General features: G+C 35.1%; 1 protein-coding gene across 1 annotated transcript; it reads left to right on the top strand.

Moving 5' to 3' along the window:
* Positions 1 to 212: 212 nt before the first annotated feature.
* Positions 213 to 18,299, top strand: TDO2 (tryptophan 2,3-dioxygenase). The gene is made up of 12 exons (XM_025921955.2): positions 213 to 366; positions 584 to 689; positions 2,289 to 2,379; positions 4,361 to 4,431; positions 6,003 to 6,130; positions 7,407 to 7,593; positions 8,842 to 8,949; positions 11,870 to 11,981; positions 13,465 to 13,522; positions 15,008 to 15,087; positions 15,979 to 16,069; positions 17,764 to 18,299. The coding sequence occupies exons 1-12, from the start codon at positions 332 to 334 to the stop codon at positions 17,915 to 17,917; spliced, it is 1,221 nt and encodes a 406-aa protein (XP_025777740.1). The 5' UTR covers positions 213 to 331; the 3' UTR covers positions 17,918 to 18,299.
* Positions 18,300 to 19,270: the final 971 nt, after the last annotated feature.

Below are 19,270 nucleotides of genomic sequence, written 5' to 3'. Positions count from 1 at the left end.
CTTTAAAAAATAGCCTCCATTGCTTTATTTAATGTTTGTTATTTTGGATATAAAAGCAGAACTTAGCTAGTCAAATGACCTGGTTTGGCAGAATACTCACTTTTTTTTAGCAAACAAACTGGCCCCCACACAGATCCACACTAAAGTTTACAGAGTTCAGCTTCTGTACCAGTTGAAACTAGAGCCTACCTAAGAGCACAGAGAGAGAACTGATTGGCTGGTGCAGAGCGAGGAGGATATATAAAAGGCCTCTGTGGAACATCTGGGAAGGTCAGTGATATCACCTGTTCAGAGTCAAACCTTGGAGCTTCTCAGACGGTACATTTTCACCATGAGTGGGTGCCCATTTTTAGGAAACAACTTTGGGTGAGTATTTACCTCTATTTTAAGTATGGTTAGGCACTTAGAAATGCCAAGTAAGAACGCTTCAATTTCTGAATTTCAAATGCATTGAAAATTGTCGCCCATATTCTCTTGTTAGAAAATCAACTTTAAAAACAGTAGGAGAATTTTGACTATCCTATTGTTAGTTATTACGCTGTCTCAAGATCTCCTGTTTTCTCCTCACTTATTTAATCTGTAGATGTGCTTTTAAAAAATTGTCCATAGAAGGCAGTGAAGACGACAAATCACAAACCGGTGTGAATAGAGCCGGCAAAGGAGGACTTATCTACGGAAACTACCTGCATGTAAGTGGGAGAGCCCTTACAGTGTTCAGCCTCCATTGTTAGGTGCTAAATTCCACAAAGTGACATTTTCATGTTTTGGGATTTTTTGTGTTTTTTTTTCTCTCAGTCACCAAAAAGTTTTCTGGACCTAATGATATCCCTTTTCACGGAATGTATGCCTTTTCAGCTTTTTAAAGAATAATTCAAGAAACTCATATGTGAAAATTCACCTCTCTGGCAGAGATACAATAGAAGCAGAGGACATTATCTTGAGCAGAAGAGTGTAAATGATAAGATAAAGTGTAGATAACTGGCAGGCATTTCACAACTTGTGTAAATAAGACATAGTCACTAAATCCCAGCCTAGGTAATTGCGAATGTATCCAGAAAAATTTATTTATTAAATCCTTTATCATAAAGTAGAAATGTTGAAGGTACATGTTTTCTTGAAATCGTTAGTAAATGAAAGAGGGATATTACAAATGAGGTCTTTGGCAATAAGTCTGGGGTCAATTTACAGCGTGTTTGTCATATATATATATATATATATATATTTTTTTTTTTAATAGACTTTATTGACAGATTGGTTTCCATACAATACCCAGTGCTCATCCCAACAAGTGCCCTCCTCAATGCCCATCACCCACTTTTCCCTCCATATTTTTTAAGAAGTGAAATATTTAGACCCTTTGATGCTTTCATTGATGGGTTGCTGAGGATGAGCTGATAAAGAATGTTAAGATCTTCTTAGAATAGGCTCTTAGGGAACAAAAGAGCGGAAGAACAGTGAGCTCAGCAAGTGACCAAATTTTTATCATACTCATTTCAAAAGGCAGAGGGATATGATTTCTCACTGAGTGTAATGGTATTTTTTATGATAGAATCCTACCAAGTATAGTTTCTTCTGAAGAGAATAAAAATCATAAATTTAACTCATTCTTTATAAGACTCATGCACTGTTGAAAAAATAGATTGCTTCCTGAGAATTTGGGAACTGGGGAATTTTTTTTCATTATCATATTCTACTTTTTTTTTTTTAATGTTTACTTAATTTTGAGAGAGAGAGTGAAATAGAGAGAACGCAAGTGGGGGAGGGGCAGAAGGAGGGGGACAGAGGATTTGAGGGACTCACCCTGACAGTAGTTTCAGTGCAGCAAGCACAATGTGGGGCTTGAACTCATGAACCCATGAGATCATGACCTGAGCCAAAGTTGGATGCTCAACTGACTGAGCCACCCAGGAGCCCCTTGTATTCTACTTCTTATTAAAATTAATAAAAAAAAAAACCAAGTTTTACAATTTCAAAATTAATCCTTCTTTTTTAAAATCTTTTTTTAGCCTTATTGAAATATAACTGATGTATAACATTGTGTAAATTTGAATTATATAACATGTTAATTTGACACACATATATTGCAAAATGATTACCATCATAACACTAGCTAACATCTGCATGGCGTCACATAATTACCATTTCCTCTTTGTGGTGAGGACATTTAAGACCTACTCTCTTAGCAACAGTTTATTAACTATAATCCCCATGCTATATATTAGATCCCCATGATTTATCCATCTTATGGAAGTTTATACAAAATTGGCCTTTCTATTTTTTGTTTAAAGTTGGAAAAGGTTTTGAACGCACAAGAACTTCAAAGTGAAATAAAAGGAAATAAAATCCATGACGAACATCTTTTTATCATAACTCATCAAGGTAAGTTGAACAAAAGGTTGGACAGTAACTATTCCACAGGCATTTCCCAACAATAATGAGGAAACTACAATTCTTTTAACTATAAGATGGCCAAAGACTAAAAAATCACTTCTGTTAGAAATCCTTGAGAATATTTTACTGCCAGGTAAATTCTCATAAGGCATCCTTCTAGGGTTTATAACTGTCTTCTTTATGGTTTTTTTACTGTTATGTGGATCAGGGAGGACTTTCTCTTTTTCCTAAATCCAAGGAAACTTTCTGTCTCTTGTAATTCACAAAAAAATTGCAAGCTAACAAGTTACTATTTTTCAACTTGCAACTTTAAAAAACTATTTTCAAGAAATAGATCACTCAAATGTATTGTGACTTTACATAATCGTATATAAATCTGGTACTAAATGTAAATGTTAAATTTGACTAAAATGTATGTTTATTCTCTCCAGACTTCTTACCTCTGGGCAGTGGCTTTTAAATTAGGAATCCATGACTTTGGGAGTTTAGAAAGTCCCTGAACTCTTAAAATTGTGTTCAAAATTTCATGAATATGTATCTTAAAGAGGTCCATGACCCCAGAATATTAAAATTTACTCTAAGATTGTTGGTGTCATAATATTATCGAATGTCCGACCATGACCAATGTCTCATGGTAACCAGTGCCCCATTTCTAAACATGCTTCTTTTTCCTACCAGTTCTTTGTATCTTTTCCTCAAATGGTTGTTTAACTGGCTGGTTAAAATGAGCAAGTCCTCAGAGTGAAAAAATAAAGATGGAAAATAAGTGGCTTGATGTGTTGTTACTTCTCCTGTTTTCATGTTTACATTTTTATTGGTGACTTAGGCCAAGACAAAATCAGTAGAAGAGGAATTGTGGCAGGGTAGCACAAATTTGGGGACAGAAAATTATTTAGAATCCCACCTCTACCATTATAAATTGTGTGACTTTGGTCAGGTGTCTTGACCAATGATTCTACTTCTCTGTCTATAAAATGGAGAGAATGACTTTATCTTCTTGTTCATAGAGTTCTTGTGAAGACGAAATGAGTTAATGTGCCTTGAGCCCTTAGCCCAAGGTGTGGCACATAATAAGCATTCAAAAAATGGAAGTATCATTATTTGATAGGGAGACTTTCCTTCCATCCTTCAGCTACAACACGTGGCCAGTGGGTCACAGAACAAGCCACACAAAATAAAATTTGAGAAAAAGATACAGAAACCGATTAATAAATATTTGATTTGTTCTTTGTCCAAATATGAAAATTAAATCCCTGAAGGTCTCCTTAAATATAATTTAAAATTATAATTTGATTCCTGTAATTAGTACAGAAACATGCCCTTTACCCAAACAATAGCACCAAATAGAATGCACTAGGAATCTCTAGGATTATTGATATTCTATACTCATGTAACAACTACACTGGCTACTTAATTCATTTATTCATAAAATAATTAGCCATGGTTTATCTTATGCCAAGCCCTGTCCTAGGTACTGAGGGGAGCAGAAGAGTATAATGAAGTTTTAGACCATTCATGAGCTTGTCCTCCCATAATATTCGAAGCCTCTAGAAACCAAAATTTTGTCATATTCATTAGGTTAGTGGCCATTAATGTCTCAGTTTATAGATGGAGCTGAGTATCACTGCTTTTCCACACATCTTCAGCATCCGAACAGGAAGTTAGAATTAGATTGTGTGCTATATATTAAAAGACCTAGACAACATATTTGTTGAGAGAAATCAAAATAATAATAATGAATATAAAGCTTGCAGATAAAGTGACTGGCATATTAAAACATCGAAAAAAGAAGGCTATGATAACATTATAACTGATACGCATTTTTAGCATAAAATAAGGCTGTATTGGCATTTATTATTTTTAAATGACATTTTATTTCTTTTTCAATGTGTTAGCCATATCTTTCATGCGATTCTGGTCAAGAAGTGCCCCATAACTTTTCAATTGACAATGATTTTTCTCGTTGCAGCTTATGAACTCTGGTTTAAGCAAATCCTCTGGGAATTAGATTCTGTCCGAGAGATCTTTCAGAACGGCCATGTGAGTTATTATATCACAATATTGGATTTATATATATATATATATATATATATATATATATATTTGGAGAATGTAGAAACATACTGTTAATTAGAAAAACAATACTAACGAGGGAATTATTACTTAGCAGAAACATTTAAAAAACTTTTCTGAGTGGACACGAATGTAGTGATACTTTCCCCATGCCATTGCTGCCTTCCAGCTACACATGGCTCTAAGGGTCCTTTCAAATTTCAGTTTCAGGCCCCTTGTTTAGAACTTGATTTTTTTTTCCCCCTTGAAGAAAGTTGTTATGTATGATGGTAGATTGCCAATATAGCTAATATAGATCCTTTAGTTAAAAGGTATCAGGATTGTATTTCTTTTCTTTTTTTTTTTTTTTAATGTTTATTTTTGAGAGAGAGGGAGAGAGAGAGACAAAGCATGAGCAAGGGAAGGAGGGCAGAGAGAGAGGGAGACACAGAATCCAAAGTAGGCTCTAGGCTCTCTGAGCTGTCAGCACAGACAGCGATGTGGGACCTGAACTCACAAACTGTGAGATCATGACCTGAGCCAAAGTCAGACGCTTAACCGACTGAGCCACCCAGGCGCCCCTCAGGATTGTATTTGTAATGAATATTTGCTGTAGGAAGATAGGAACAATGATGAGGAAGTGAAACAGTAAGAAAGGAAGAGGCAGGAAGAGAGTAGTAGAAGAAAGAAAAAGAGAAAAGAGAAGAGGAAGAAGGGAATACAGAGGGAAAGCCTGGAGAGGCTCAAGAGTGGGAGGAGAGCAGAGCAGAGCTGAAGGGCACTTCCCCACCTCCCAACCTGCCTCTTGCTCCCACACACCTTCCCCAAGCAGCACACAGCCTGAGGTCCTTGCCTTTGAGCCCCTGCTCCTAGAGAACTCTGCACAGACAGTACTCTTCCTACACATATGTATACAATTCCCATTTATGTTAAAGGCAACTTCTGGGCCCTCAGTAAAGAGCAGATTTGTCAAGGTGTTGCTTAACCCTAACACAGAAGTGTCCATGTTTCTTTGACCTGTATTTCTAGAAACAAACTAAGAGAGAAATTTACTTTGAAATCATTGGACATTGGGTTCCAAAATTGACTTCTCACTTGCTTCCGTATAATTTTCTATTTTAAAGAAAGACTAATGGGAGTGCCTGGGTGGCTCAGTCGGTTGAGCGTCTGACTTCGGCTCAGGTCACGATCTCATGGTTTGTGGGTTCAAGCCCCACGTTGGGCTCTGTGCTGACAGCTCAGAGCCTGGAGTCTGCTTAGGAATCTGTGTCTCCATCTCTCTTTTCACCTCCTCCACTCACAGTCTGTCTCTCTCTGTGTCTCAAAAATAAATAAACGTTGAAAGAAAAAAGACTACCGATTCCAATTTTGCACACAATCTTTGCACACAACTTATAGTTGCTATTCATATTCAATATATATGGATGGCAAATGTTAATTCCAGTGTTCCTCTTTAAAATAGAGAGAAAGTTAATAGGAATGCACTGTGGTTTGTAGTCTATCTTGGATCTTCTAGAAATCAGAACCGATTACTCAATGTTTCATTTCTTAACTCTCAGGTTAGGGATGAAAGGAACATGCTTAAGGTTGTTACTCGAATGCACCGAGTGGCAGTGATCCTTAAGCTACTGGTGCAGCAATTTTCTGTTCTGGAAACGATGACAGCCTTGGACTTCAATGATTTCAGGTGTGTACATGTGGCTTTGTAATAATGCAGCGCGGTTTACCTTTCCATTCCAGTGGGGTAAGAAGAGAACATGTGTGCCATGTGCTCTTTGAGTAAGAAGCCTGTCCTCCTGACCCTGTGTCACTATAAACATGCGGGGATCTTAATCTCAAAGCATTTGAGAAGTTATTAAAAATCATTCATCACTCACTTTTACATATGGACATAATATTATGATAGCTTAATCTCAATTCATTTTTTGTGCCCTGTTTTTATCTCAAAAGAACGTTACACTTGATCTTAGCCAAAAGGCCAAGAAGCCACAGCAATGAATTTTAGACAACTTATCAAAATGGCTAACGTGGCTGATACAATACATACAACTAAATTAAAAAGAAATTAAAAACTAAAAATAAAAGAGAAACAAGAGTTGATGGGATGCCTGTCAACAAAACTGTCAGTTTAAGTTATGAATTGAACTATAAATTTTAGCTGTGCATTTCCAGGCGGGCAAAGCCATATTTGTACTTTTTAAAAGGTTTTTTTCATGCCAAAATTTGAGAAGAGATTTTCTTTAAGAGTACCAGGTGAATTTAATGATGTAATAGGCTGTCTCCAACATGTGTGACAGTCAGGGGTTTAAAAATCCCTTGTGGTGGATTTAAAAATTTGAAGACTTACAACCAATTAGATGAAGGAAGCTCAGAAGGATAGAAGAGTTTGGGTGGTTGTGGGGTGGGAGTAAGAACATTTTTTGATTGCCTGTTTTGTGTGAGGCAATATCTCATTTGTTTTACTGGTAGGATCTCGTTGGTATACTTAATACTAGGTAGTGAGATCAATAATAACATCCAAGAATATAAATTTTAAGAGGGATTAAATAATATTTATAAAGAATCTTTCAGCACTATAGAATAAAAACACTGTTCAATGTACACCTGTCTTTACCTTAGGAAACAAATTGGTACACAAACACATAAACATATATGTATCTATACGTGTGTGTGTGTATATATATATATATAACACACACACATATATGCCATTTCCCAAACGATATAGACATGCCGTCTTTAAATTGATTAACTGACAGCAACAGTGATGTTTAGGTAGCTCAATTTTCTTTCTTTGGGAAGATCAAACCCCAGGTCCAACTCTAGGCAGTTATGTGTTCTCGGTGATGTCCAAGAGAGTAAAACTAACGATCTTTCACAACAGAAGAAAGCATTACAGTGATTTACAATGTCAACTCCTGTCATCTTTCTTTTCTCTTCCCTTCCTCCTTTTATTCTCAAAGAGAGTACTTGTCTCCAGCCTCAGGCTTCCAGAGTTTGCAATTCCGACTGTTAGAAAACAAGATAGGTGTTCTTCAGAGTTTGAGGGTCCCTTACAACAGAAGACATTATCGTGATAACTTCAGAGGAGAAGATAATGAACTGCTACTTAAATCCGAGCAGGAAAAAACACTACTTCAACTAGTGGAGGTACATGCTCAAATACTGTCTCTAAAGTCTAACTCCCCACATCTTGTTAATTGCGCTTCTGCTACATGGAAGTTTTAAAACTCAAAGGTTTTGTCACATTCATGGTAAATAAGAACAGAAAGACTTTAAAGGAATGCTTCAACTCAAGTAATTGAAATATTTAAACTATTAAGAACTCCCTTGAGAATTTCAGAAATATTTATATAACAACTCTATGTTAATATTTAATCACCTTCTTATCTTATAAAACAATTCCTTTAAACAACCCTGCTAAACAACATTTAACTAGCTGATTTTAACACCGAGTGTAGTTAATTATTCAGTGAGCTTTATTCTCTAAAATATTCCATTATTGAAAAGTTCCACAAGTTGTGTGTTTTTCTCAATTAAACTAAATTACTAAGAGTATAATCTTCAGAATTTGTTCCTTTCATATCTTAATTCCCCATGGGTCTATAAAAGGTCTTGAGGGATTACTGTTTTTTCACAAGTAAATTATTAAATAAAGATTATATGGTCTTGATTTCCTTCACAAGGGTTTTTCCTTTGCAAATTAAAAATTTCTTTTAGTGACTTATACTTTGCACACGGATCCCCTGGGTATTGTAAATGTGGACTTAGGTTAATATAGTATATATAACTCCAAATAACAGCTCATAAAGATACAGAGGGAAAGAGTCACAAAGTTAATTTCAAAACCAAAAATAGGTCAGATGAGAATCCATAGGTGCACAAATTTTGTTTCATTTCTACATTAAAAAGTCTTGTATATGTAAAAAAAAAAAAAAAAAAGGTTTGTGGACTCTTAAAATAACTGTTTAGTTGATTTCAGATTTCAAAGTTGCCTAGATACCATGCTCCTACATTTAGAAGAGATCATATGATATGCATGTCATAATTCCTTCATATCCTAAGACATAAGGTATTTTGAGAATAAACCAGAAGACTTCATTAAAACAACATTTAGATATGTTCATAGACTTATAGAACAAAATTGGAATTTCTGTAATAACACATTTCTTAATAAATACAGAGTAAATATTATTAATATGATTGCTTTAAAGATTAAGAAATGAAATGTAATAAATTGCTATTCATTAAATGAATAAATTTAAGGGAAAGAGAAATATTTATATACAAAAAAACTTATGACATATTTCCTCTTTCAAGTTCATAGATGTTAAGTACAATGTATTTTATATATTTGAAATTTTATAATATATTTACTTAAAAAAAATAATACTTCAGGCGTGGCTGGAAAGAACACCAGGTTTAGAGCCACATGGATTTAACTTCTGGGGAAAGCTTGAAAACAACATTCTCAAGGGCCTGGAAGAAGAATTCACAAGAATTCAGGTACTTATGCCACAAGTAAATATATTTACTACAGATAAAGTATTGAAAATTTTATTTAACAAATTCCTAATTTTCTTTTAAACGTTCATTTTTCTTATATTCTTTTTCTTTCACAAATGCATCTACACAAAATATATTACATGGTTGATTTTATTTTATTTATGTACAATAGAAATTAAAGTAATAAATTCATTCTGGGCAAGATTTTGTGTTTGATAAATATATAAGATTAATAGACCTTTTTTATTTCTATCAAAAATTTCATATCATGACCAATTCTAGACAGAAGTAGGCTCACAAAAGACCAGTCAACCAAAGATATCCTGGGTCCTTCTTAACTGCTGTCAGTTACAAATTTCTTTCACTTGAGAAAGATACTGTTGATTCCTCATTTCCCTCAAGCTACAGCCCCTCCGCCACCGTCCTCTCTTCATTACTAAATTTCTTGAAAGAATTATTTCAATTCTGTGTCTGGAGAGGCTGTATCTGGAGAAGCCATATCAGGTAGTGCTTACAGCAGGGACGTTGACATCTCATTGTATGGGTTCAAGTCCCACCTTCACCTCTTAATAACTGTAACATTGAACTTCTTCTGTTACTTAACCTCCCTTTGCTTCACTTTCACTAATGGTAAAACAGAAAATAGAGTATCTACCTAGTAAAACAGAAAATAAGAGTATCTACCTTGTAGAGTTATTATGAGCATTTAATTAGATTAATATTGGTAAGGTATTTAGAAGAGTAGTTAGCATAATTATTTCTTTTTCTTTCATCTAATCCTCAACCCAGACCAGTCTATCTTCTTGTCCCACCATTCACAGATGGCCTCTAGGTATGTAAATTCAATGGCCATTTTTAATTTACTTGATCTCCTAGTGGCATTCAATAATAATGACTACTTATTCTTACTTGAATATTTTTTCCCCCTTGGATTTGGTACATAACATTCAGTCTTCCTTTAATTCTATGGCCCTATTGTCTTGATTTGTTTCCTTTATTGGCTCATTTTTCTTTCTTCGACCTGTGGGTGGTGGGATTTCACAATGCATTGGCTTAGACCCCTGTATTCTCTCTCTACTCTTTCCCTAGATGAACTCATTTATACCCACTGTTTCAATAGTTACTACTATGCCAATAACTCCCAAACATTTATCTCCAGCATTGATATCTCCTTTCATTTCAAATTACATATTTGACACCTTACTTTATAATTTCCTCCTAGTCCTCTCAAAAACATAATGATAAAACCAAACTTAAAAACAATTTTCTCTTCCTTCCTCTCTCATGTCAACTTAGTCTTCTACAAGTTGAAGAAGTTTTTCTCTTATAAACCATCTTGTTTGTCCAGTCTGAAATGTACAATCGATCTTTGGTACCTCCCTCTTGCTCAATCACTTCTTCAAGTTATCACCAAATCCTACCAATTTTACCTTCGAAATAGCTCCCAGATATCTCCATTGAATGTACCACCACCAATCAAGTGCAAACTGCTATTACTTTTCACCTGGACTTATAATATTCTCTCAACTATTCTACACTTCTCCCCAATATGACTCCATCCCAATCTATTCTCCATACTGCAGTTGAAACAATCTTCTCAAAGGGCAGAACTGATCACATTTTGCTTTTGCATGAAACCCATGTCTCCCTATTGTTTTTAAAATGAAGGTAAACATCTTTAACATAGTCTTCAAGGTGTTTTCTGATCTCATGTTGTCCAACCATACTGAATTTCCTTAAGTTGAATTTAGTTCTTTGAATTTACCACCATTTCACAGTCTTTTTATATGTTTTTCTCTGGGCTCGGAATATTCTTCCGCAGGTGGCTCCTTCCCATTCTGCAGGTTGTGGCTCAAGGAAAACTCCTTCAGAAAAATCTCCCCTTACCTCCTCATTACTATAATTTATCATGGCATTATGCTTCTCCTATATGCTACTATCAATGTTTGCAATGTAATGCCCAGGTGATTATTTGTGTGTCTTATTCCCATCAGATAATATGTGCATGAGATCAGGGAACTCGATTTTTTTAAGTGTATTTATTTATTTTGAGAGAGAGAGAGAGAGAGAGAAGGTGAGGGGCAAAGAGAGAGAAGGAAAGAGAATCCCAAGCAGACTCCTCACTGTCAGCACAGAGCCCAATGCAGGGCTCAAATGCACTATTGTAATATCATGACCTGAACCAAAACCAAGAGTCAGACACTTAACCAACTGAGCCACCCAAGCGCCCAAGGAACTCAATTTTTACTCACCTTATCTCTATCACCTTAGCATGACATTTACTAGATAAATGAATAATTAACTGACAATCATGTGCCTACAAGTTCTTACCACATGAGCCATCATTCAGACAAATGGAAAATAATTGAGTTAACTAATTTTTGTGTCAGCTCAATTAATTGAGTTGTAAGTAAAGCATTTGTTGGAGGCAAAAGAGTAAGAATTTCCTGAAATGAATCAATAGATATCAAATGAACAAATATCTGAGGGTGAAAAGTATCTAAGAAATTATATTTATAAAATACTGAGTATAGAATATTAATAGAGTTAATAGTTTTTCTGACTGGAAATTCTTAACTTTTCCTTTATTTCCTTTCCTGTGATAAAAAACTTGTCTAAAATTAGATCATTACCGACTACTCGTAGTTACTTCCGGTTTTGCCCAATCTGAGTACATTTCTCATGATATTGATGAAAATCTCTCATGAGGTTAAGAAATCACGTAAACTTAAATAAAAGGATAGAACCAGTGAGTGTCAAGAAGACCCATGTCATAATTTGTTGTGATATTAGATGTTACAGTAAGTTTTCCAAGTATACCCTTTCTGCTCCTGGTGAGTCTGTTTCTCACAAAAGATGTTTTCCAAAATAAGAATCTATAATCTCTCTTGGGAATATTAATGCAATATTTCTCCTAAAGGCTAAGGAAGAATCGGAGGAAAAGGAGGAACAAATGGCTGAATTTCGGAAACAAAAAGAGGTGTTACTCTCCTTATTTGATGAGAAACGTCATGAACATCTCCTCAGTAAAGGTATTTTATTCTAAGGATCCTTTTCCCGGAATGTATGCCTGTGAGCTCAAAATATCAAACCTCACGTGGGGGAAATAAAATGAAAATTTATATTCCATTTACAGAAACAAGAACTGGGTTCATTTTATCTGTTACAACCTTATGAAGAAGTTCACATGCTCAGTTCATCTTAAAGACTTTAGTCAGAAGCTTTCGTAATATGCATCAGCCGCGCTGGATACCAAGAGAAATTGAATATGAGTTTGCAATTAGTTCACAGCCTAATAGGGATGGAAATGAAGACAATCGGTGTAATTGGAAACAGTACAGTAGCAGCAGGAGACCAAAAGAATAACTATTGTGAGGGCTGGGGTGGCTTGCCAGAGGAAAGAAGTTTCCCAAGCAGACCAGGGAAAGCACATATTTAGCCCCTCTGGCATAATTAACGTTGGGCTATTATTTTTTGAAACCAATTGACCAGTATAATCAATACTTTCATTATATAACTCTTTTATATGTTTAAAATTTTTGTGTTCATTTGTATTTGGACCTTTTATTATAAAGTACTTATAAGCCTTACAAGTTATAAACTTATATAAGATACACACACACACACACACACACACACAGGAAGAATAGAAGTAAATATTAATTTTTATAACATTAGTATAAGGCATAGCAGTATATGAAATTAGTATGAAATTCTGCAAACTTAAATGTTGTTAGGCCCAGTTCTCTATAAAACCTCTGTAAAGAATAGCAAAATTTTGTTTTTCTGCCGATAGAGCAAAGCCTTTTATTAGAGCACACATATAAGATTTTGTTTTAATGTTTTACTTTACTTTTGAGAGAGAGAGAGAGAGAGAAAGACAGAGTGGGAACGAGGGAGGGACAGAGAGAGAGAGAGGGAGACACAGAATCCGAAGCAGGCTTCAGGCTCTGAGCTGTCAGCACAGAGCCAGATGTAGGACTGAAACTCACCAGCAGCGAGATCATGACTGAGCTGAAGTCAGATGCTTAACCAACTGAGCCACCCAGGCACCCCTATGAGATTTTATATAAGGTTTGTACTCCTTGAAGCTGAGTGATTTTAAGTAATCTAAGTGATTTTAAGTGAATCAGAAAATTACTTTCAAATGAACCTCAGAATGAATCTTATTTAACTTTTTTAAAAGTAAGTCATTTTACGGTTTGACTTGAAAAATATATTTGTTTTATCATGGAAGTTAAGTGTTTTCTATATCAAGTTTTCCTAATATTATATTTAAAGGTTTTGAAAATTTAAAGTGCATATATATTACATATATATTTAAAGTGTGTATATGTATAATATGTATTACATATGTATTTAAAGTATGTATATATGTTTGCTTTTTAAAATCTAAGGAATAAAAAATTTAAATAAAACTTTTCATTTAAAACGTAATTATTTAAGGTGATGACCAAAATTAATATGACTGACCTAAATTTCTCATTAAATTAAAACTTGCTATATATCTTACAGGTGAAAGAAGACTGTCATACAGAGCACTTCAGGGGGCCTTGATGATATATTTTTACAGGTAAAAGCAAATTAGAAGAGTAGAAGCAGAAATTGAGGAGTGGATACAGATAACACAAAAAGTATAAAGCTTATTTTTTCAGCAGTCAATTCAATATGTAGCTATGCCATTTATTTCTATTTTCTTCACGTTCTGTATGTTTTTTATTGTAAATGTTGTTAATAAATATTTAGAGCATAAAAAAAAAGTATAAAGCTTAGGTGCCTGGGTGGCTCAGTTGGTTAAGCATCTGACTTCGGCTCAGGTCATGATCTTGTGGTTTGTAAGTTCAAGTCTTAAGCCTGCTTCAGATTCTGTGTCTCCCTCTCTCTCTATCCCTCCCCCACTCACACTCCGTCTCTTTCCCTCTCTCAAAAATAAATAAACATTAAAGCATAGAGCTTATAAATTGCAATCATAGTTTTAAAAAGTCATTTAGTTTGGGGTAAAACTTAGAAAATAATTGTGAAAGTTCATTAGTTTTTTCTTTTAGATAGTATGAGTATAATTTTATACCTATAGTGGGCAGAAATATACATATATACACACACTAGTTAATTAAACATCTTTGTAATTAAATTCTACAATACATCATACGACGTTAAGTGTCCTAAAAAGCCAAAGTGTAATCTACCTCAGAAACTCGGTCATAAAATGTGTCCCATCATTACACAAGGTTGTAGAGTTATTCCTATTTTATGAAATTAAAAAAACAAGTGGGTAAAGTGAAAACACCTTTATAAATTGTTCTCTTTATCCTGCAATTTCAAGTAAAATTGTCTTCACTGTCTGAAGTGTTTGAGGTTTCCCTTAAATGTCCACCTACTCCCATGTGTATAAAGGCCTCATCTTCATGTGTCATAACTTAAATGTGTCAGAACAATGGAGAACACACTAGCAAACGTTAAAAACAGCAACAAAAGTAAAATCTCTGTTTACTGGGCCTCTTACTTGTGTTTATTTGATTTTTTTAATCTTCTTAAATTCATTTCTTCAGAAATATCAATAAAATCTTTTGACTCTTTTCCTAAATTCCTACTAAATCTGTGCCATTCAAGTTCACGCCTTGGAAGCAGAAAATGTACTGAGATTTGTTGAATGATTAGAAGAAAGGACAAAACATATAGATTAGAGGAAATAAAGGGCAGTTTTTGTTTTTATGTTTTAATATCTTTGACCAGAAGAAGTTTTTGAGTGGTATTAGCTGGTGAATCTGAGATAGTGTATATTTACCGTTTAATAAGAATCAATGTTAGCTGTGACTCTGACTGGTTACTTCATGTACATTATATGGAATATTCTAGACTCTTTACACAAATGCTGTAAGATGAGCAGTAGTATCTTCATTTTTGAGATGAAGAAACTAAGACTGAGACAGTAATCCAGAGCTGCTACAGCTCTTAAGAGGCAAAGTTCACATTTGTTTCTGGGGCCAACAGATTAGAAAACTCCTGCCCCTCTGAACACCCTGGATTTGCTTCAATAGACTTATTATTTCTCCTTTAGGGAAGAGCCTAGATTCCAGGTCCCTTTTCAGTTGCTGACTTCTCTCATGGACATAGACGCACTCATGACCAAATGGAGATGTAAGTCTGCCCACACCTCCCAACACTACCACCCAGCCTCGATAATCCTTTTCCCCATCCTGTTTCTTTACTCCTTTTCTCTGTCTGCTCTTGTTCCCACTATCTTTTCTTTCCTCATTTGTGAATTGGGAATTCACAATTGGGAATTCACATTGGGAATGACGTTTTTTTTTTTTTTTTTTTTTTTTTTACATCAGCCCGAGTTATTTATTTATTTATTTATTTTTCAAATCAGCCCAATTACTCTCTTCCAGGGCCATTTACCTGGTACACAGAGCAGACACAACACCTAGGGCCCAGAGTACCTTTAGGGGCCCATGAAAATGTATTATTTAATAATCAGAAGAAAAAGTCAACTATAGGTTAAAAAAAGTGTCTTAATATATAACCACAACTTATTCAGCTTTAAGCCAACAAAATTTTAAAATATAATTTTATACACATGCACATATATACATATGTATATGTTCATATATATAGGCATATGTGCATGTGTGTATATATACGTATATATACACACATATATATGTGTGTGTGTGTATGTGTGTGTGTGTGTGTGTGTGTGTTTCATGGAAGAAGGGACCCATGCGTGAAGACAAAAGTGGCAAGGGCTCCTGAAAGTCATAATGCGGCCCTAAGCTTCCCTATTGTGTTCGCAGGCTAAACATAATGATGGATGGAGTCATATGCATGTAACCTGAACCAAGTGGGGTGCCAGGCAACCTACAGGTTTCATCTGGCTCTCACACGTAAACCTTCCATATGGCTAAGTGATGATAAGGTGTGAACCTTTTCTCAGAAGCAGTAATCATTACCAACCCCTTGTTTTTAGACCATTGTGGAACTAAAGGCAGAAAAATATCCATGGAGTTAATTTGTGTGTTTGCCTAGATAACCACGTGTGCATGGTGCACAGAATGCTGGGCAGCAAAGCTGGCACTGGTGGGTCCTCTGGTTATCAGTATCTGCGCTCAACAGTCAGGTAAGATGGGGAAATTCACCTGCTTTTCTTGGTGGAAGTCACTGATTTTTTGTTTCCCCGCATATATGTGCATTACCTAGGAAATGTGATTCATACTTGCTCCCATCTGAACCGCTGACAACACATTCATGCTGGCTAGATTAAGGTATTCCTATTAGAGAGGTCATTGTAAAAATCCTTAGTCCTGGAAGTTCATCCTGAGATGAGATGGGGCAAGGTACCAGTGGCTGCATGACCTGTGAAGATATGAGGGAGTTCATCCACATAGGAATGTTTTCAACTCATTCTGGCCCAAGTTTGGACTAGACTCAAACACTTATCATTCATTCCACTAATGTCCTCGTGCCCAGGTGAATGACACAGTGAAAAAATAGTTTGTTCCCTGGTATGACTATTTTCTAAAAACTATTTCCATCTACTCCAGAGAGTGCCCAGAGAGTATTTACAAGAAAAGGGGTCAATATTTATTTAGCACTTAAAACATGCTAGAGATTTCTAGGACATCTGTGTTCTTAACTCACTTAATGTTCACAATATTATAGATGGATATAGAGATAGACATATATGAAAACAGGGAAACTTGCAAAGCTCTTTGGGAAAGGAGAATCAGCTTCAGAATAAATAGATATTCACATTTAGTCCCCCAAATTCTTTATATTGTACATGGCTTTCATCCCTATTCATCCCTATCCCAATTTCAGATTGACAAGTTATAAAACATGCATGCTCAATTTTTCATCATTTTTATAAATTTTCACTTTCCCTAGGAATAAACTCTAGACTAAAAGATTTATAAGATTCATAGGTTTGAATTTTCACAGTCCTTACAATACCTTCTCTTTCCCTGGGGATACATTCTCTAAGCATGAAACAGAACATGATTGCCTGTAGGACATGAACCCCCACATCAGTGGGTGGTGGGAATAATTAACACAACTAGCATTTCTAGCGTGTCATGATCTCATTATGTCTTTACAAAAGCCCAGTCAGAGGAAGGGATTGTAGTTTTTATTTTACAGAGTTAGGGACCAAGACACTGAGGTTTAGACAACTTGTCCAAGATCACACGAGTTGCAAGTGACAGAGCAGAACTTGAACTCTAATTTGACCTCAAAGGCAAATGCTCTTCTGCTGTTAAACTGCAACAGTTAAAACGTTTGACACACACAAGAGCTATTGTAAATGTTAAAACCACATTTATAGACATTTATTATGAATCTAAGATGGTACTTCAATTTATTAATCCATTCATGTCAGTTACTTGACAGCTATTTGGCGGTGGAAAATATTTTCTGATGAACAACTAAGAATTTTCTGTGTTTTCATTTTTTAAAATTTGCATACCCTCCTTTAAAAGTCAGACACAAGAACACACCCTTATCTTTATGAAGGTAGCATGACAATCATAAGACTCTAGGTTTTAATCTGAACCAACTTGGTCAGGATCAACGAAACATGTAATACTGTTTTATGGCGTGAACTTTGGATATGGGATGAAAATAAGGCCATCTTAATGATTATACTCCTTAATTATATATATGTATATATTATATATAATACATAAAATGTAGTTTATAATATATAAACATAATATTAAATACTAATTATGGCAAAAAATCATGAAATTTTTTTGTTGAAAAATTTTAAATATTTCATGCCAATGAATCTATATCTGTATATTTGTGTTTTTCCAGTGATAGGTACAAGGTGTTTGTAGATTTATTTAATCTTTCAACATATCTGGTTCCCCGACACTGGATACCGAAGATGAACCCAATTATTCATAAATTCCTTTACACGGCTGAATATTGTGACAGCTCTTACTTCAGCAGTGATGAATCAGATTAAACTCATCTCCAGATCTATGAAGGCATCGATTTCTCAGTCTGTGTTTTTTAAAATTTTCTATGAGTTGTCATGATACATCAAGAGTCCTAATGTAATATATGTATATATATATATATAGGTAAGCATTGTGGTGCTCTGATTCAATTCTGTAAATAATTTTATTAACTCATTTTTGTAATAATGAATTAAAGAAATTAATTCAGCTGAATTGTAACATTGTACGTAGAAGGTTTTCCTATTAAAACCTCAATGTCCCCTAATAATTACACTTTAAGGTAAACCATTTAACATAATAATCATTATCTCATTTTGTACTTTAATAAGCTTGAAACTTCAGCAATTTCAAATACTTTGTGCAATAAAATGTGTCATTCTACACAAAGAGTTGTACAATCAAAAAGTTTAAGAGATATTTTGCCATATATTGTTTTGGAAACATTGCTCGTATTTATTAGGACTCTCGATGACCAATGACGGAAATCTATCTGAAGTTTGCCCAGAGGGGACTTGGCAATTACTCCACTAGCTCAAAGGATTGAGAGGAGCCTGGGGATGCATCCAGTTCCTGGAGTACCATATTCCTGGAACTTCTGAGGATCCTCTGTGTCTCATCTCTTCTTTTCTGTAGGTGTTGGCTTTATTCTTCCCTGTTGTAGGCCAGCTCCTTCCTCGGGCGAGGTTCCTGCTTCCAGCACCTCTAGACCAGAAAGGCAAAGGTGCTTTTCCCAGTTCCAGTGCTCGTGTTCTGGGAGGTATAGTCAACACAGGACTGAAGCGGACATGAGTGATAGTTCCCTGAACTTTCCAGAAGAAGGGAGGAAAAAATAGACTAAACAGTGATTCAGTTCATTTCTAGTAAGTATTAGACCAAGAGTTTAGATCAGACAGGAGCTTTATTCTTTTTCTATATTGGCCTGGATATTGGCAATACTTAGTTAAATTTCTTTTATGAAGGGAGTGCAAAATATTATCAAAGGAATTTAAATGCCTATCAGTCTTGACCTAGGGTGGTTATCTATAAGCAAGCCGCAAATTCTTGATGAAAATGAACTATTCTTTGGTCTCAGTTACAAGTTTTATCTTATAAGGATCACGTCTAGTTTGTCTCTGGACAATTACATAGAATTGCTTTTACTTACAAGGCCCTAGCATGTTTGTGTGTGTGCGTGTACGTGTGTATGTGTGTGTGTGTACATGGGCACATGTACATAGTACCTGATTGTGGCTAAGCTGAAAATTATAGAGACAAGTAAAATGGTGGCTAAAAGCAATGGCTTAGGAGCTTGGGAGCAAATTCCAGCACTGCCATTTATTAACTATCTGCTCTGGTACAAATTCCAGTTTAAGCCCCAG

The sequence above is a fragment of the Puma concolor genome, chromosome B1 (assembly GCF_028749965.1).
Source record: "Puma concolor isolate L17-30 chromosome B1, mPumCon1.1.hap2, whole genome shotgun sequence".
In the NCBI taxonomy this organism is placed as follows: Eukaryota; Metazoa; Chordata; class Mammalia; order Carnivora; family Felidae; genus Puma; species Puma concolor.
This window is presented reverse-complemented; position numbering and strand designations above follow the sequence as displayed.